General features: G+C 53.0%; 1 protein-coding gene across 4 annotated transcripts in view; it reads left to right on the forward strand.

Moving 5' to 3' along the window:
• SPTBN1 (spectrin beta, non-erythrocytic 1) overlaps window positions 1-18,564 on the forward strand; it is a 179,511-nt gene that overhangs the window by 146,355 nt on the left and 14,592 nt on the right. For 3 of the 4 annotated variants that reach the window (XM_036435327.2, XM_036435329.2, XM_036435328.2), the window contains 12 exons: window positions 209-965; window positions 1,846-2,048; window positions 5,101-5,191; window positions 9,043-9,189; window positions 10,017-10,280; window positions 10,987-11,211; window positions 12,069-12,158; window positions 12,331-12,612; window positions 13,594-13,724; window positions 14,805-15,009; window positions 15,400-15,774; window positions 17,242-17,486. In XM_036435327.2, coding sequence (XP_036291220.1) covers window positions 209-965; window positions 1,846-2,048; window positions 5,101-5,191; window positions 9,043-9,189; window positions 10,017-10,280; window positions 10,987-11,211; window positions 12,069-12,158; window positions 12,331-12,612; window positions 13,594-13,724; window positions 14,805-15,009; window positions 15,400-15,774; window positions 17,242-17,486 — 3,015 coding nt within the window. Of the gene's footprint in view, window positions 1-208; window positions 966-1,845; window positions 2,049-5,100; window positions 5,192-9,042; window positions 9,190-10,016; window positions 10,281-10,986; window positions 11,212-12,068; window positions 12,159-12,330; window positions 12,613-13,593; window positions 13,725-14,804; window positions 15,010-15,399; window positions 15,775-17,241; window positions 17,487-18,496; window positions 18,532-18,564 lie in introns of all 4 variants that reach the window. The other variant, XM_045580750.1, reaches the window with a different exon arrangement.

Raw genomic sequence — 18,564 nt, forward strand, 5'->3', positions numbered from 1 at the left:
TGCCAGGCATTTTCCAGCTCATATTGCATCTCTGAGCTGTTTGGATAACATTTGATGTCCGTCTGCTGAGTGAGACGATTGTCCCAAAAGCACATAGTCAGAGCAGAGATGGTGGGGAAAGGGCAGCTGTGACCGTCAATGTTAATGCCGTTCAGTCACGTGCTGCCAGCATGGTCCTCACGCCGCCCTCTGCCGCCCGCGCCCACAGGTGGAGCCAGTTCCGAGAGCTGGTCGACAGGAAGAAGGACGCCCTCCTCTCGGCCCTGAGCATCCAGAATTACCACCTCGAGTGCAACGAAACCAAGTCCTGGATCCGGGAGAAGACCAAGGTGATCGAGTCCACCCAGGACCTGGGCAACGACCTGGCCGGCGTGATGGCCCTGCAGCGCAAGCTGACCGGCATGGAGCGGGACCTGGTGGCCATCGAGGCGAAGCTGAGCGACCTGCAGAAGGAGGCGGAGAAGCTGGAGTCGGAGCACCCCGACCAGGCGCAGGCCATCCTGTCCCGGCTGGCGGAGATCAGCGACGTGTGGGAGGAGATGAAGACCACCCTGAAGAACCGCGAGGCCTCCCTGGGCGAGGCCAGCAAGCTGCAGCAGTTCCTGCGGGACCTGGACGACTTCCAGTCCTGGCTCTCCAGGACCCAGACAGCCATCGCCTCGGAGGACATGCCCAACACCCTGACCGAGGCCGAGAAGCTGCTCACCCAGCACGAGAACATCAAGAACGAGATCGACAACTACGAGGAGGACTACCAGAAGATGAGGGACATGGGCGAGATGGTCACCCAGGGGCAGACCGACGCCCAGTACATGTTCCTGCGGCAGCGGCTGCAGGCCTTGGACACCGGCTGGAACGAGCTGCACAAGATGTGGGAGAACCGCCAGAGCCTCCTCTCGCAGTCCCACGCCTACCAGCAGTTCCTCAGGGACACCAAGCAGGCAGAGGCCTTTCTCAACAACCAGGTAACGCGCCTCGCTCTTTTGCCTCCTCCCGGACCAGGCCTGGCCACCTGCAGATTGGTTTAAATGCCCTGTGTGAGATGAGGAGGGTGGCGTGGAGACATTTCGCCCGGCACAGCGCGGAGGCCAGGCACGGAGCCCCGCGGAGCTGTCGCTGTCCTGCGCGCTGGGCGGTGGTTTCAGCTGCCGCTGAGGACCCCTGTGCTCACAGGATTTGCTCATAGTATCACATTCAGTTCCGTCAGCCCTTTCTTTTTGAATGAATGGCTGTCTTCCTAGTTCTAGATGAGACAGGGCCTTCACCCGATGACACACACCACAGAGGTTGGAGAAAGGAAAACAGCCGAGGGTGGTCAGCGCCCTCAGGGCTGTTGCTCTGTTGTAGAAGTCTGGGTTTGGAAGCCATGTCGCTGTTGCCCTCGTGGCTACGTCAGAGGACCCCTGTGGCTGATGCACCAAGTTTTGCCTACTTTCCTCCCTCCCTCTGTGGAGAAATTTAGAGTATTTAGCTACTCGGGGAAATTCAGTCACTTATGGAGTCCCTCATTAGGTGTGGCCCAGAGATGAGGAAGGTACATATGGCAGACAGGGATTAATTGGTTCTTTGGGGGACAGGTATGTTGTCACCACTCTTGTTGGAGCTCTTTCGCAAGCCCCTTTTCCTGTCAAGCTCCTTCTCCCCCTCTTCCCCTCCCACTTACAACTTTAGTTTTATCCGGTTCTTTGGATTCTTTCCCAGTGTGGTGAGTAACGAAGCAGACACGGTGAGGTGTGGTGCAGGGAAATGTGGGACCAGGAAGGAGTGTCCCCGTTATGCTGAAAGTGAGTCGCGGTTCATGACATCTTGTTCTCCTGTGACTGTTTCTTTCTCTTTGTAAATAAGGAATATGTTTTGGCCCACACCGAAATGCCCACCACCTTGGAAGGCGCTGAGGCAGCTATCAAGAAACAAGAGGACTTCATGACCACCATGGACGCCAACGAGGAGAAGATCAACGCTGTTGTGGAGACTGGCCGGAGGCTGGTGAGCGATGGGAACATCAACTCGGACCGCATCCAGGAGAAGGTGGACTCTATTGATGACAGGTACAGTGTTCGGGGGCTCTCAGAGGAGGGGGTCCGCACCGTGGGGCTCTCAGGCACCTTAGTCGCTGGCCAGAAGTCCTGGGGACTGTAGGTATGAATTTCCCAGTGGGTGGGGTATGCGCACCTAGCAGAATTTGGTCTGCCTACCACAGGAAAGCCGCGAGCAGCAAATGGCTGCCTGAAATTGTGGTTCTCATTGTAAGACAGGCACAAGTTCCACAAAAGAAAGGAAAGCCTGAGACACCAGACGAATCCTTATCCAGAGACTTGTGAGAGCAGTCATGCAGAGTGGCCATTGAGTATGAGCCACGCCCTTCCAGCCGTGGTGCAAGCACGGCACCTGATGGGGCCCTAGACCTTCCCCAGCCACGCCCACATCATCTGGGCCCACAGACGCCTCCAAGCCTGTCAGGAGCGTGGAGGGGGTTTGCTGGTCCCCAGTACCTGGCAGAGCCACAGAGGAGCCTCGTCAGGCCTTCCTTAGAAAACTGGCTCGCAGAATGCTGTGAGGGCTCTTTTCCATGATGAGAGAGAAGACCCTTTTCCTCCTTTGCCAAGGCAGCTTTGTGATTGGTTGATTGGGTGCCCATTCTGTTTATTTGCAGTTCTAAAAGAGCTGTTTGCTTATTTTGTTTGCAGTTCTAAAAGGTTTTTCTCCCTGCTTAAAGGACTATTTGACCTTCACTCCTCTAATTCTCACCCTGCCTTTGTTGTTATTAAAGGGGGAGGTTCAGGCTGGCCAGGCACTGTCCTCTGTTCCACCTCATCTTCTCTGGTCCCAGATTGGCTGCATTGAAGGGCTTATTGTGAGATCGATTGATGGAGAAACAAGCCCTTCCTCAAGGCTTCTCTGCCTCCCAGTACAGTTTGCAGGAGGAACTGGCTGAGGTGTCCCCTGCTTAGCATACCAAAGAGGGTCTCTGGGGACTCAGACCCGGAACCCTGGGCCAGATTAACTTCTTATATCGATAGTTTGGAGGAGAAAGGGAAACACTCTTTCCTCATAAAGCTCCTCCCACTCTTCTGCACTGATTTCATTTTTATTCTGAGGATGCCGCTATAGAATAGGCAGTGTTTCCCAAACTTTTGACATTTGTGTACCCCTTCTATAATTTCCGTAACGCTGAGTACCCCTCGTACTCATGAGAACGTAGAATTAGGCGCAGCTAAGCAAAGTGCAGTGCATATCCCCACCAAACTCCGGTGCAGCGCGTACCCCCACCAAACTCTTCCCGTACCCCTGGGGGTACACGTACCACACTTTAAATTTTCTCCACCAAATGCCTCTTAAATGAGTGTGAGAAGTAGGGATTGAGCAAGAGGAAACCTAGAGGATAAAAAATTCCCTTCTCCCTGATGTTAAACCTCTCATTTTTGTGACCACCATACCCATGCTCCTCCGAGGTAGGCGCACAGAGCTGATTCCTGCCTGCGGGCGTGGCCTCAGGGACCCGTGAGCTCGGGCACTGCCGTGCAGCCTCCCGGTTCTGTAGTTGTGAGGGGTGGTTGGGAACAGGTGGATATGAGCAAACATTCATGAGGCCTCCGTGTAGCTTACCCTCCCTTTTGTCCCTGGCGGAGAGCCTGGCTCCCAGGGTCCCACGGCCTCCTTAGGATTTCTGGTTTTAGAAAGAAATGGGAAGAGGACCCTCCCCTGTCCGTAAGCATGAGAAAGAAGGAGGGGAGCTTGCCGTTGGTCAGCTCGGAGGCCAGTATTAACTGAATTCTAGTTCTACGTTAATGTCCCAGAGGCCTCCAGGTCTGAAAGTGATTCCAGGTGCTGTAGGGGCACCAGCTCAGCCAGCACCCGCACCGTGGGTCTGACCCCTGCCTGCCCAGAAACATCCTGAGGCTCCCAGGAAGCCGGTCTCCCAGAGTGCACCGTCGTTGTCACATGCTTACATTCCAGAGAGGTTGTCCATTCCCACCGAGTTTGTTAAAACGGGAAAGTTCTAGAACAGGACACTGGCTCCCAACAGATGTGTGTGGGACGGTGGGACAGAGTCTGCTGTCCCAGCCTGCTCTGCTGCCTCCTGGCTCTGATGGGAATTCCAGCCACGGGGAAATCCTGGGAGAGCAAGGACCAGTGTCGGATCCATAGAGCCGGGCCCCGTCTCACGTGGGAAAAGCTGGAAGTCCCCGGGCACCTGTGGTTCTGTGCTTTTCCCAAGAACCTGAGTTTAACCCAGCATCTGCCTCATGTGATGAGGGAGCTTTTGGGTCTTGTGACGGGGTGAGGGATGGAAATCCAGCCAGAGGTTTAACCTTGTCCCCGAACAAAGAGCGCTCTGAGGACTGTGGGAAACTACGGCCAAGTTTTATAGACGATCCTTCCCTATAATTAAATCCATGACCCAGCTTTGAAAGACCTTCCTGAGTTTCGCTTCATGAGCGATTTCAGTCGCCACTAGTAAACAGTTAGGCCACATGCACTTCTCTCGAGGGCGTTTGAGTCAGCAGCATCTCAGCCGCCTGCACAGATAGCTGCTTTCCGTCTGCCCAGCACATCGCTCAGAGGCCATCGTCCCGCCCTCCCCATAGCTCTGTGTCATGGGGACTGGCAGGGTCGTGGGAGAGACCTTGCCCAGGCACATAAGCAAGAAATGGCTTTGAGAATCAGAATGAAAACTCAGACCTCCCCATCTATGTGTTTTTAGCCATGTACATGCCCTGTCACCCAGCTACAGGTTCCTCGTAGACACGTTCATGGTGCCTAAAATGGGGGTTTGTAAACCTGCGAGCTCAGTCCCCTCCCCCAGCTCTAGACTAGGAGGCACCAGGTTTGTACGGCTCATTTGACTGCGTCCTTGGCCTGTCGTGTGGCTTAGACAGGTGCTTTGCTCTCTTTCGCACCATGTCACCCATTTGGAGGATGCTGAAACCTCTTGTTTGTCTTGTCTCCTTGGCATAATTGAGAGCTGGAAGCAAACTTTTCAGCATACGTAGAGACCCAGGGAAGAGACTGAATTGTGAAGTCTGTGTTTCCAGATTCCCTAATTTTAAAATAATAATAATAATAATAATAATAATGTCCTTATTATCATTATAACAGACACAGGAAGAATCGAGAAGCAGCCAGTGAGCTTCTGATGAGACTGAAGGACAACAGGGATCTTCAGAAATTCCTGCAAGATTGTCAGGAGGTACGTCTCCCGCTCCCCTCTCCCTTCCTGGTTTCTTGGGAGAGCCAGCCAGCAATGTGGCCAAAGAGCACCAGAAATAAAACTGAGGCCAGAAAGTCATATCACATGATTTTCAGGTGGGCAGTATGGTCGTGTCAGTTCTCCAACTACAACTGCCCACTTAGAGCGACTAGACTATTGTAATCTGGAGTATTACAGGCCAGAGCTGTGCTGTCCATTGCAGTAGACACCAGCCACGTGTGGCCATTTCATTTTAAGTTCATTAAAATGAAATAAAGGGAAGAGTGCAGCTCTTCATCTTCCAGCTGTATGTTGGGTGCTCAGTAGCCGCCACACTGAGCTGGTAGCTGCCACACTGGACAGAACAGATGGAGAATGTTTCCATCATCTAAGAATTTATACCAGACAGCGATGTCCTAGGATAATCTGTGGCCTAAAAGCATTTAATACTTGAACTGTTTAAAGCAATGCCCAGTCTTTCCAATGGGCTGGAAGAAGGAACTGGAACTGGCTACCCTGTTAAGAAGCAGAGATTTAAAAGATACATTTCACGTTTCTTATTCACTTAAGACCTTAAAATATCTACCTTTCAGCCTCCTTAAGTTGATGTCTAATATGCCAAGAGCAACCAGCCTGACTTCAAACTCTGGGTTTTAACATGTGGTGTTAACCTGTGGTTCTGATGCTGCTTTGTGCTCCCTGAGTACACGCATAACCAAACCTGGAAAACTGCCGTTAGCCGGGGCAGCGCGGGGAGAGACGCCTCTAGCTGACCTCACGCGTGTGCGTTGAGGGCCGCGTCGTCTTTCTCTGGTGCAGAGAGCAGTGGTGTGGCCTGGGCCACTCTAGATTTTTAGACTAAATTACCCAGAGGCAAGAATGGGATAAAGAATATTCAAGTGAGGCTGTAGGGGCCTTGGGTGTGTGTGTGTGTGTGTGTGTGTGTGTGTGTGTGTGTGTGTGTATGTGGTTCAAATCATCACAAACACCTGCCATGTGAATGTGTGGCTGTGTGTGAAAGGAAATACAGCTCTGCTAACAGTTGTGTTAGACAGCAGCCTTTCACGTCCATTAAACTGCTGTCTTACTATGGATCTGGCAGTGTGCTCCAGCAGCTAAACCTTAAGAAGGAAAGTGCCTAAATTACGCTGTTCAGAGTTTGTCTGCCTGCAGCACCACGTTGATGAATCTAGGTCTCCGGGGAATTTGCCTGGAGCCAGGCAGGCTGAAGACAAGACTGCCTGCCTCTGCAAGTGGCTGAGCATGAATAATCCATTTAAGTAGACGGCTCGTTAAAGAGGCATCCATGTCCCGGGACAGTGCCCAGAGGAGAGTAATGAGTGGGGTTTGCAGTGAAGGCAGGTGGCCCTCCGCGTTGGAGGGAGTCAGCGGGACCAGAAGACGTGTGCAGCCTGGGCTGTGTGTTCCACCCACGGCAAGTCCCTGCCCAGCCCTGGTGCTTCCCTCCATCAGTGACTTGTTTTAACCTCAGCCCGTATTTGGGGAGGACGGGGGTCCATGGGATTCCAGGCTCTTGCTTAAAGGGCAGGTCAGTGAGGTAAAGTTCATTGACCTGCCCCTGGTGAAACCTGGGCTGCAGTTGAGAAGGTGATGCCCGGAAATGAGCAGGTGGTTGAGAGGACCAAAAGAACCCTTGGGAGAAACCCAGTTGAAGTTTCCAGCCCCTGCTTTCCATTTACATAGTGTGGACTCACAAATAGAAACGTGTAGGAGGAGTAAACTGATAAAATGATGGTCCCTCCCAGTGGAATCACAGCAAACAGTCTTAGAGTTTGAAGCACAGCAAAGGGGTGATGTGTATCACTCTGTCTTTCAGCCTCATGTTAAGCCAGTTGCTGAGAACGGAGGTGTTTTATTTAAGGAGGACAGTGTAACTGGGCTGTGTGTCACAGGGATAGTAAGCTCCATGCTTCCCTTTTAGTTTAATTTGGTGATAGCATTTTTCTCCTGTCCTTTTCCAGTCTGCACAGTGTTCTTTTTCTGCAGAGAATGGCTGTATTCTCAAGTGACCTTTGTAAATGCCCACAAATAATAGCTGCAGCTCTGATCCCGGAGTGCTGAGGAGGGCAGATGACCAGCAAGTGCCACAGACCCCAGCACTGTGCTGCCTCGCATGAGGCCTCATCTGTAGGGTGGCATTCAGCAAAGAGCAGATTTGTTTATAAGCCTCTGCATTGTATGTAGCTCTTTTTTAACCTCTCTTGGGTAGGTAGTCATGAATAGCAAAAATACGTGCATGTCCTTGGCCCATTGGATAAATGCCTTCTATTGTGTTTAATATCTGTGTGTGTGTGTGTGTGTGTGTGTGTGTGTGTGTGTGTGTATACACAAAATACAGGGGGAAATGTTACTGTTAGGTTTTCTTTTAACCTCTTTCCCCTCAGATTGAATGGCCATACTATTTCAGATTTTAGCTGCTCAGCTCACTGGGAAGTAGGTAATTCTTCTAAGGTAGGAAATTTAGTGTCTTTGTTGTTGTGTAACAACAGATCTACGGTCCTTGCTTACAAAGGCCTTTATGGGATTTACTGGTTTTCCCCTCAGTAACAAGTGACATCACAGGGCCCTACCTTTTGCTGTCAGTCCCTGCTCCCTCCCGCGTGGTGGGTGAGCAGCCTGAGAAAGATAGAGGTGGTGCCCAGAGTTCAGCCCCCTCGGAGCCAGGGGTCCTCCTATGACCCCCATTGCTCCCCTTGGCATCGTTTCCAAAGAACTGGCTTTGTATTGCTTAGGCAGATGCATGGGCATCTCCCGGCAGCAGCCCAGAGTACTGCGAATGGCCTTGGAGCTCCTGAGCCTGCGAGGGTTCCTATGGGCTCTCCATGCCATTTCTATCCCTTCGGGGGAGGGTTGTGGAGGTGCTGAGAGCAGACCTGTTGTGGTGGGGACAGGTGTGAGTGGGCAGCTGCTGGTCACGCAGGAGAAGGGGTGCAGTCCCTGAGGACGTTTGCTTCTGCTTCCGGGCTGACGCTGTATTCCTCTGTGTGCCTCCCACCTGGGCAAACAGACGCTCTTTCTGGGTTCGCACGGCGTGTGGGCTAGGAGGTAGGACACTGGCATGGCCAGGTGCAGGCGGGCAGTGAGGGGCAGGTGAATTGGGATGAGTGCCAGCAAGAGAAGTGTGTTCGGGGCGGCCCCGGGCCCAGGCTGACTCCTGGCCTGGGCCTCAGCAGAGAACTCCCTTCTCAGATCTGTCAGCCGCCGGCAGGCTCTGTGAGGCTTCCCAAGTCCAGGGCTACGTTGGCATGTTGGTCTCAGAATCCAGTCCGGTGACATGGTCTTAGTCTGAATAGAAGACCCTGTAGCAAAATAGTGGCTGTAGAAAAAGGGGTGAAGGAGAGGGCATCCCTGAAAGGGCATCATCGCTGCCTTGCCTGTACTAGGAGCTAATTATATATACTTTTGGGCATTCCCATAAATATCTCCATGAAGAGTGGCGAGGGATGAGAGAGGAGGGATTTCTACTTATAACAGGATTAAAAGAGTAAAAACTACCAAGTGGAGTGAAAGACAGTTAACGTGGTGTAGCCCAGGTGTTTGTTTGGAAGAGAGAAGGCTGAGAGTGCTGAGCAGTCGGACAGCTGGCTCAGCTCTGGGGCTGCTGGACTCAGGGCGAGAGGCGTAGTGTGGAGCATGGCTCGGTCCCGCCTCCGCACATGGGGCTGCCTGTCCGGCAGGTCAGAGCAGTAACATCGCGCTCGTTGTCTCGACACGGAAACATGCACAGCGTGCCTCGTACAACGTAACGCGACTCTTTCCAGGCAGAGAGAGGGCTGGTGTCTGTGCTCCCAATCTTTGAAACCTTCCTGTTGCGTATTCCCTCTTCCCAGCTGTCTCTCTGGATCAACGAAAAGATGCTCACAGCCCAGGACATGTCTTACGACGAAGCCAGGAACCTGCACAGTAAATGGTTAAAGCATCAAGCCTTTATGGCAGAACTAGCGTCCAACAAAGAATGGCTTGACAAAATTGAGAAGGTGAGTTTCCGTGTCTGGTAAGCTGCCATTTCCACGGTGGGGCATGAGCCCCTTTTCGTTAACACGTTTCCCAGCACGTCCGAGTCACACGTGACCACGTACAAAAGTGACACGGTCCCTCGTCGTCCCACGTCCAGTGCTGACACGCACCCAGCAGAGACACCCTCCAGCTGGTGCGCAGGCCCGGCCTCCCCGCGGAGCGGGGTGTGCAGGTTCCGTGTGCGCCCCGTCTGCCGCCCCCGTGGGCTGTGGGCCCAGGGCAGGGCCCTGCTGTCCCGGCCCTCGTCCGCGTATAGGACTGATTAGCCCAATCGCACAGAATTCAGAGCTATTACACACTTTTAAACCTCCCTGTTTTTCTTGTGTGAGTGCTGTGCTCTGGTCACTGTAATAATTTAAAACGTATTGTTTCAGCCCAGGGAGATTTTGTGCCCTTCTCTTCCTTGACACTTGTTACATCGTTTCAGGCTCAGAACAGTTAAAACAACCTGTCGTGGCCTTTTTGGAGTGAGGGTGGGGCGGAGGGGGTGAAGTCTTAGGTTATTAGCATGAAATGTCCCGTTGCCCCGGTTGAAACAGTTCCCGTGAGCAGGAATCATTCCCTACTCGTCTCTCATGGAAGCCGGTGCACAGGCTGGGTCATCGTCAGTTTATCAAGCAGTAACTTCTTGTGGAAAGACTGCGTGTGGGGGGTGAGGATGTGTGTGTGTGTGTGTGTGTGTGTGTGTGTAAATCACTAATCAAACCATCTCAGGTTCGTTTTTCACAGTGACACTCGTTCTTTAGCGAACTGTTTATTTATCACCACGATGGTTTGCGTTTTCTAGGAAGGAATGCAGCTTATTTCGGAAAAGCCTGAGACAGAAGCCGTGGTGAAGGAGAAACTCACCGGTTTACATAAAATGTGGGAAGTCCTTGAGTCCACCACCCAGACGAAGGCCCAGCGGCTCTTTGACGCGAACAAGGCTGAGCTCTTCACCCAGAGCTGCGCAGACCTGGACAAGTGGCTGCACGGCCTGGAGAGTCAGATCCAGTCCGATGACTACGGCAAAGACCTGACCAGCGTCAACATCCTGCTGAAGAAGCAGCAGGCGAGTGGGCAGGGCAGCCGCCTGCGTGGACCGTCTCTGTGTTACTGCCAGATCCTAACTCATCCTCAGCCAGCCACCCTCTGTGTGGAGGGGTTTTAACCCAGTCAGGTGGTAGCTCCCATGGCATCATGGGACGTTTCCGGAACCAACTGGGAAGAAATAGGATCAGTAGAAGTATTGGGTGTTTGTGCACGGGAATACTCTTTTTATCATCATCATTTTAGTTGATGGATGTTCCCACCACTTAACAGTTGAATAAATATTCATTTCTTTCAGTTCTGCATGAACTGAATGTAAGTTTATAAATACATGAAGGAAGGTGTTCATGTTGGCAGACTTTGCTGTATAACATCTAGATACATATGACAGTTATCCGAGTGGTTCAGGGTGCAAGAAATTTGCCCCATAGTTAATTCTTTTGTTTTCCCTTTTCTTTCCCGTCTATTTCCTGGAGAAACGTAAATGTTCCCCCAAATTTCAAAATCCTAGAAAGGGGTGTTTTTTTATTTTTTACATCAGCCCACAGAGTGGAATGCCAATGGATAGTTTGATTCACGTTAGAAAACACTTTTTTTTAGACTCTCCGCTGTATTCATTTATATTCCTCAACCTTCCATTTTGGCCAGTGCCCAAAACAAACATCTTTTTAGGACTGTGCGCGTTGCCCTCCTCTCTGGCTGAAAGGCGGTCTGTTCTCCGCCCTCAGATGCTGGAGAACCAGATGGAGGTGCGGAAGAAGGAGATCGAAGAGCTGCAGAGCCAGGCCCAGGCCCTGAGCCAGGAGGGCGAGAGCCCCGACGAGGTGGACAGCAAGCGCCTCACCGTGCAGACCAAGTTCCTGGAGCTGCTGGCGCCCCTGAGCGAGCGGAAGCACAACCTGCTGGCCTCCAAAGAGATCCACCAGTTCAACAGGGACGTGGAGGACGAGATCGTGAGTGTGGACCCCTATACGCGCGCGCGCGGCTTTCCTGTCCGCCACCCGGCCTGGCCCGCCTCTCCGGAGCCCGTGCTCCGGCCTCTCCGGGGGTCTCTCCGGGGAGCGGAGCTTTAAGGCGGATGTCATGTACTCGCCGAGCGTTCTTCCCCTGCTCACGTGAAATGCAGCTCCATTTTTCTGTCCGGTTTTTATAAAGATATTCTCAAGTGCCTTTTTCTTTTTCTTTTTTTTTTAATTGATATCAGAGAGGAAGGAAGCTAGAGGGAAAGAGAGAGAGAAACATCGGTGATGAGAGAGAATCATTGATGGGCAGCCTCCTGTAACGCCCCACAGTCTGGGGATCAAGCCCACAACCGGGCATGTGCCCTGACCGGGAATCAAACTGTGACCTCCTGGTTCCTAGGTCGATACTCAACCACAGTACTTTTTTGTTTAATCCGCACCTGAGGATATTTTTTCCATTGCTTTTTAGAGAGAGAGAGAGGGAGAAAGACACATAAATTGGTTGCCTCCCACACGTGCCTCAGCTGGGGCCAGGGATGAACCTGTAAGCCACATATGTACCCTGATCGGGAATCAAACATGAGACCCTACAGTGCACAGACCGACGCGCTAACCATTTAGCACACCAGCCAGGGCAGGAGCAGAAATTTTAAAAATAAGTTAGGCATGAGGACTCGGTGAGCTGGGCATTGAGGATGGGGCAGGGTTTGGGAGACGGTGCGCACCCCGTGCCCGAGCATCAGACACACTTCCTCTCGCCCGCCTCCCTGCTCTTCCCTGCCATACTTGCTCACGTCAGATATTTGTCCTCTCTGCACGGCCCTGACCGCTTGTTTACAATTCTCCAGTTGTGGGTTGGAGAGAGGATGCCGCTGGCAACGTCCACGGACCATGGCCACAACCTCCAGACGGTGCAGCTGTTGATAAAGAAAAATCAGGTGAGCGTTTCTGCTCGGGTTACCTCAGTCTGACAAATACTGCCCCAAATTAGAAGGCGGGGGAGCATGGGAGAGCTCTGAAGGCTGGCGCCTGCCCCTGGGCCCTCACAGCCTGGCATAGACAGCATGCTGTTGCTGCTTCACAGACCTGTGTGTGTTCCCGCTCCCACAGACCCTCCAGAAGGAAATCCAGGGGCACCAGCCTCGTATCGATGACATCTTCGAGAGGAGCCAAAGCATCGTCACCGACAGCAGCAGCCTGAACGCCGAGGCCATCCGGCAGAGGCTGGCCGACCTGCGGCAGCTGTGGGGCCTGCTCATCGAGGAGACGGAGAAGCGGCACCGGCGGCTGGAGGAGGCGCAGAGGGCCCAGCAGTACTACTTCGACGCGGCCGAGGCCGAGGCGTGGATGAGCGAGCAGGAGCTGTACATGATGTCCGAGGAGAAGGCCAAGGTGAGAGGCTCCGCCCCCAGGGAGGAGGCTGGCACCCTGTCCCTGCGAGAGCCTGAGCCTCTCCCCCCAGCTTTTTGCCGACTGCCATGTCTTTGTGCGACATCTCATTGCTGCCTTTGCATGTCATGGGCACCCTGGTGCATACAGGTGGCCGGGATTCCAATTCCATTGTCCGAATCCTGGCATGTCATTGTCATTAACAATGGGATATATAAATATATATATATATACACACACACACACACACACACACACACACACATATACACATATACGTGTGTGTGTGTATATATATGTATGTATGTATGTATGTATGTTTAGTTTAAACTTGCCAGAACCCTCTTGCACTCTTTAGGTATAGGGTTACCTAACTTTTATAACATACACTTGGTACTTTTAAGACCATTTGCAGCTATTTCCAGGCTCCAGAATGCTGTGAGACCCAGTTGTCTGTCACACTGTGAAGCGTCTCAGCCTCAGCACACACTGGCTGTGCCTGGGCTTTCCTTCCTGCCCCCGAGGGTCTCAGTCATCCCCTTACCTCACGTTCGTCCTTTGCACAACGATCATGCTGACATTGTTTTTTTTTGTTTGTTTGTTTTTAAATATATTTGTATTGGTTTCAGAGAGGAAGGGAAAAGGAGAAAGGTAGAAACATCAGTGATGAGAGAGAATCATTGATCAGCTGCCTCCTGCACACCGCACACTGGAGATCCAGCCCACAACCTGGGCATGTGCCCTGACCAGGAATCTTACTGTCACCTCCTGGTTCATAGGTTGACTGACACTCATCTCCTGAGCCACGCCAGGCCCCGCCGGCCAGGCCACGTTGACACTCCTGGCGTGCTTCTCTGTTCCACTGCCCACCTCACACTTCTGGGTGTTTCTTCCTCGGGGTCTCTCCTCTTGCCCCACCACGTGGCGTCCTGCCTCCGTCCAGGCGGTGCTGGGCCTGAGGGGACGTGGTGCGTCTCTTTGCAGGACGAGCAGAGCGCCGTGTCCATGCTGAAGAAGCACCAGATCTTGGAGCAGGCGGTGGAGGACTACGCCGAGACGGTGCATCAGCTCTCCAAGACCAGCCGGGCCCTGGTGGCCGACAGTCATCCCGAAAGGTGATGCCCTTGTCCGGGCGGGACCGGTTCTCCTGGGAGGGCCTCTCACCTCACCTCACCGGTGCCGAAGCTTCGGCTGGCGCTCCTCTGAGGAACTGGCACCCTAGAGCTTTGAGAAGCATCTTTGTAACAGACCGGTAGGCCCGTGCTGCATAGGTGGGTGAGCTGTTACGGAGGAAATGGCTCTCATCAGTGAAATATCCCCTGGTCAGGGCCCTATTGAAAGGCCATTGGTGACTGGAGTCAGGAGTGCAGAGTGCTTTGCTCAGATACATCATCAAAGTGCCTGCCGTGTGTTGAAAAGGCCGTCCAGTCTAGGGAAGTAATTTCCAGTTCTAAGAGGAACGGGGTAGTTGGATTACTGGTAGTCGCTAGGAAACAGAAGTGGGCCTATTAAGTAGAAGGGCTCCGGGAAGAACCAAAGGATACCACCTCCCGCCTCACACAACTCAAGTCCTGGAATGCCTTAGAAATAAAAAGAGGAAAGAGGTGTTTGTGGCACTCCCAACTCTGTGCCCGGCTCCTGCGTTACCTCCAGTGGCAGTCACTAGGTTTTCTGTGTTTGTGATGGACTCAGAGAGGGAAGGAGTGGGTCTGTGTGTTACCCAAGGCAGGCTGGAGATGGGGTCTCTCGGGTGTTCGTGCTCGGGATCCCCAGAAAGCGGCCTTCCCAGCGTCCAGGGACAGGCATCAGGAAGTCTCGCCTCTTTGCTCTCCTGCTATACGACAGTCATTCTGGGGATGAGGGGAGGAAGAGGGGGATGCAGTGCACCCAGGGCCCGTGGGCGGCTCCTGGATGGTGCATTAACTTCAAACGTCAGAGGAAGTCCTGGCCTGCGGAGCCTGCGGTACAGTTAGAGTCTCTCCCCCCCCATCCTGTCAGGGTGGCCTTGGGCCTGAATTAGGACTTGTTTACGTGTTGGCTCTTCTTTACTTGGAGTTGAAGTCAAACTTGAGAGTTTTCGTTTTATATTTTAGGCTAAATAGGTTAACCAGAGCTTCCTCTCCACCCCGTCTGTCTTCTCCCTCAAGGATATTTGACATTGAAGTCCTTCTCCCCCACCACCTTCCCCCTTTCAGTGAGCGCATCAGCATGAGGCAGTCCAAAGTGGACAAGCTGTACGCGGGCCTGAAGGACCTGGCGGAGGAGCGGAGGGGCAAGCTGGACGAGAGGCACAGGCTGTTCCAGCTCAACCGGGAGGTGGACGACCTGGAGCAGTGGATCGCCGAGAGGGAGGTGGTCGCGGGGTCGCACGAGCTGGGGCAGGACTACGAGCACGTCACGGCAAGTACCCGGGCAGAGCACGGGGGAGGGGGGGGTCCGCAGTGACTGGTGGGTGGGGCTGGCTGTCTGCATTCTGTGAGCAGAGAAAAAGCTCTGTACGCCCTGTCGTGGGATTTAATTTCATCTCTGCTTTTATCCCTGGGCGACTTTGGTTGGGCGGTTTAACCTCTCTGTGCCCCTTTCTGTAGAAAAAGGACTCGGAGCCCGTGCCTTCCTCGGGTTCCGGTGAATGAATGGGAAGGAATTCCGATGGATGTTAGGTCTTGGAGCTGAGATCTGTCGTCAAGTCATGCACACGGCTTGTTTTCTTTCCAAAGGACGTTCATGTGATCAAGAAGCAAAACGACCACAATAGCCTCACTGATCTCTTCCCGCTCATCTCTGTCTCAGATGCTGCAGGAGCGGTTCCGGGAGTTTGCCCGTGACACGGGGAACATCGGGCAGGAGCGCGTGGACACGGTCAATCACATGGCAGACGAGCTCATCAACTCGGGCCACTCGGACGCCGCCACCATCGCCGAGTGGAAGGACGGGCTCAACGAGGCCTGGGCCGACCTGCTGGAGCTCATCGACACCAGAACCCAGATCCTCGCTGCCTCCTACGAGCTGCACAAGTTCTACCACGATGCCAAGGAGATCTTCGGGCGCATACAGGACAAGCACAAGAAGCTCCCCGAAGAGCTGGGGAGGGACCAGAACACGGTGGAGACCTTGCAGAGAATGCACACCACGTTCGAGCACGACATCCAGGCCCTGGGCACTCAGGTGGGTGGCACAGCCGCCCGGGGGGTGGGCGTGTGTTTCTCTGTCCAGAGCATCTCTGTGCATTTCTGAGCATCTCTCGCCATTTGACTCCAAAACATGCCTCAAAGAGTGGCCTAAGTTAAATGCGTGTGTGTGTGTGTGCACACGCACACTCACACATATGGAAACACTCCCACTTATTTGGGAGAACTTACAGTCCAAAAGTTCTACATTTGCAGACATTGTTAGAGGCACATCCTCGTAGTTAAAATAAGCCAGATGTACACCCAAAACATTTGCAACCAATAATAGACCATCTCAACAAGACGTTATATCGTGTTAGCATATCTATCCAGAATCATTTCCAAAATAATGCCATCTCATTTTTCCATCCACCAGGGTCTGAGTTATAGAACACAAGAGAAGGAAAGCCAGAGGCTGACATTTCCACATGCCTGCGGTTTTCCCCGGTGTGAACTGGCTGACACTCAGTCTCTGGTTGACAGGTGTTTGACTAAGCGATCACCATGGAACAGTCAGAATCTTTAGGAAACTCACTTTAGATCACTCCCTCGTCTCTGCAGTTTCTTGTTCAGTCTTTTAGATGAAAAATAAATTGTATCTTTCCCTCCTGTGTGGAAGTGCCCTCGTGCTTTTAACTAGGGCACGGACTGTATTCTCAGTCTTTGTGCTTTTGCAGGCAGCACTACACTAAAGAGCTCATGTGCATTTCATTTCCTAAGGGTGCTCCTGCACCCTTATGTGTAGGGTGGCTTCCCCAGAGTGAGGACGTAAACTCAAAAGGAAACGCTTTTCTAATTCTGCTGCTGCTGCCCTCGTGCCTCCTGTAGGAGCTGGGCCGTTGTCCTGTCAGTAGGGAACTGGCTCACTGGAGGCAAATCATCCAACTTGAACTGATAGATAACAAAGCACAGCATCTCCGTGTGGCCTCTTTTCGTGAGACCCATTGGCGTTTTGCAAAGATTTCGAAATTCCAAGTTTTGGAATTTGCCTAGCCAAAGTTCTACCTTCTTTGACATTGGGCCGTTGTTATTTTTCAACTAGGCTGCATTTTTATGTTTTTCAAGTTGTGTGAGCTCTTAGAGATGACCTGTAGATTGTTTTCAGCAACATCACACAGCCGTGGGAAAGGTGTTCTCAAAGTGTTCTTCCTGGCAGTTCCTCATGATAAAAACATCGTCCTTCCCCTCGAGATGAGTGTTTTCTGCACCATCCGTATATCCCTGCCCACCTCCGGGGGACCATCCTATAGCCTTTCATTTCTCTCATCGTTTATGCAGGACCTGATACTGTCCTTCAGCACATGTATATACGCTTGGGGTTTGAGATTTGGGTCTCCCTGGTGAAATTGTGAGCTTCTCGGGGTGAGGGGACCCATGGTGACCTGGTGTGCAAACGGAACAGGGCGGGGTACACGTGTGGAGGGATGTGGGGTGACGGCTCCTCTGTCCCCCTGCCGCCCCGCAGGTGAGGCAGCTGCAGGAGGACGCCGCCCGCCTCCAGGCGGCCTACGCGGGCGACAAGGCCGACGACATCCAGAAGCGGGAGAACGAGGTCCTGGAGGCCTGGAAGGCCCTGCTGGACTCCTGCGAGGGCCGCCGGGTGCGGCTGGTGGACACGGGGGACAAGTTCCGCTTCTTCAGCATGGTGCGGGACCTCATGCTGTGGATGGAGGACGTCATCCGGCAGATCGAGGCCCAGGAGAAGCCCAGGTAACACGCAGCCTCCTGGGCAGGGACTCCAGCGACCGGCCCCGGGCGGTGTGCAGATGGGACCCTCCCGAGAGAGCGGGGCCTGGCCTGACGCTTGGAGGCCAGGGCAGGGTGGGGAGGAGTGTGTGTGTGTGGGGGGGGGTCTGCACTGCCTCCGCTGCCTCCTGCACACACTCTGGGGAACGAGGGGCCCAGTGCTGGCAGGCCCGCCCCGTTCCTCCCTCCACCTGCCCCCACAGTTCCACGCCACTCATGTTCGCCTGCCCTGAAGCATGACTTGCTCTGCCTCATCGTTGAAATGAGGGGGCTTTTCTGAGTTCTTTATCTGTCCGTTAGAGTAAAAACCACTCTGTGCCTTGCGCAGACATTGCTAAAGGAGTCTCAACCCTGCATCTGCTCCCATGGTGTATGACGATTAACATTTGCTCTGTAGCTTCCCTTTGGCTGTTTCATGCAAAGCAGGGAAGAGGCGCTCATAGGTGAACAAGCAGGCACATAGCTTCCAGTTCACCCTGTCAGCTCCGGCCCCCACCCCACTGGGAAATGAGGCACGTCCCCAGAGAAGAAGTACACAATAGAATGTATTCATGGGTGTAAGATATGTGTATTGCATATATAATGTATATACTGTATTTCCTAGATTCAGACTCCCAGGCTTAGGTTCTGGTTCACCAGAAGCTCTCAGCTCCACCAGCCATTGATTTCTGAGCTGGTTCCCGCTCTGTGTGTCTCCGTGTCCAGAGAAGGAGGGGAGATACCAGCTGCTCTTTTGAACCTTTGGCAGCTAACTCACTGGGGTACGATTGGGGACACACGTTAATGCTTCTGTACCTTCTTGAAGAGTCTGAATTGCGTTTCACAGTAAGTTTGAATGGAAATCCAGTGGTTTTTCCAGCATCTGCCTGGCAGCCATTGTGACTTACTCAGGCGCTCACACACACACGCACGCACACACACACAAATGAGAGTACACTTAGGAGGTCCTGAATTATACTGTCATCGCACTTTAGCTCCTGTGACTCAGACTGTGACTCAGACCTTCAAGGTAAATCGTGCCGTCAAACAGTTTCCTTCTAAT

This window comes from Pipistrellus kuhlii, unplaced genomic scaffold (assembly GCF_014108245.1).
Source record: "Pipistrellus kuhlii isolate mPipKuh1 unplaced genomic scaffold, mPipKuh1.p scaffold_m20_p_13, whole genome shotgun sequence".
Classification (NCBI taxonomy): Eukaryota; Metazoa; Chordata; class Mammalia; order Chiroptera; family Vespertilionidae; genus Pipistrellus; species Pipistrellus kuhlii.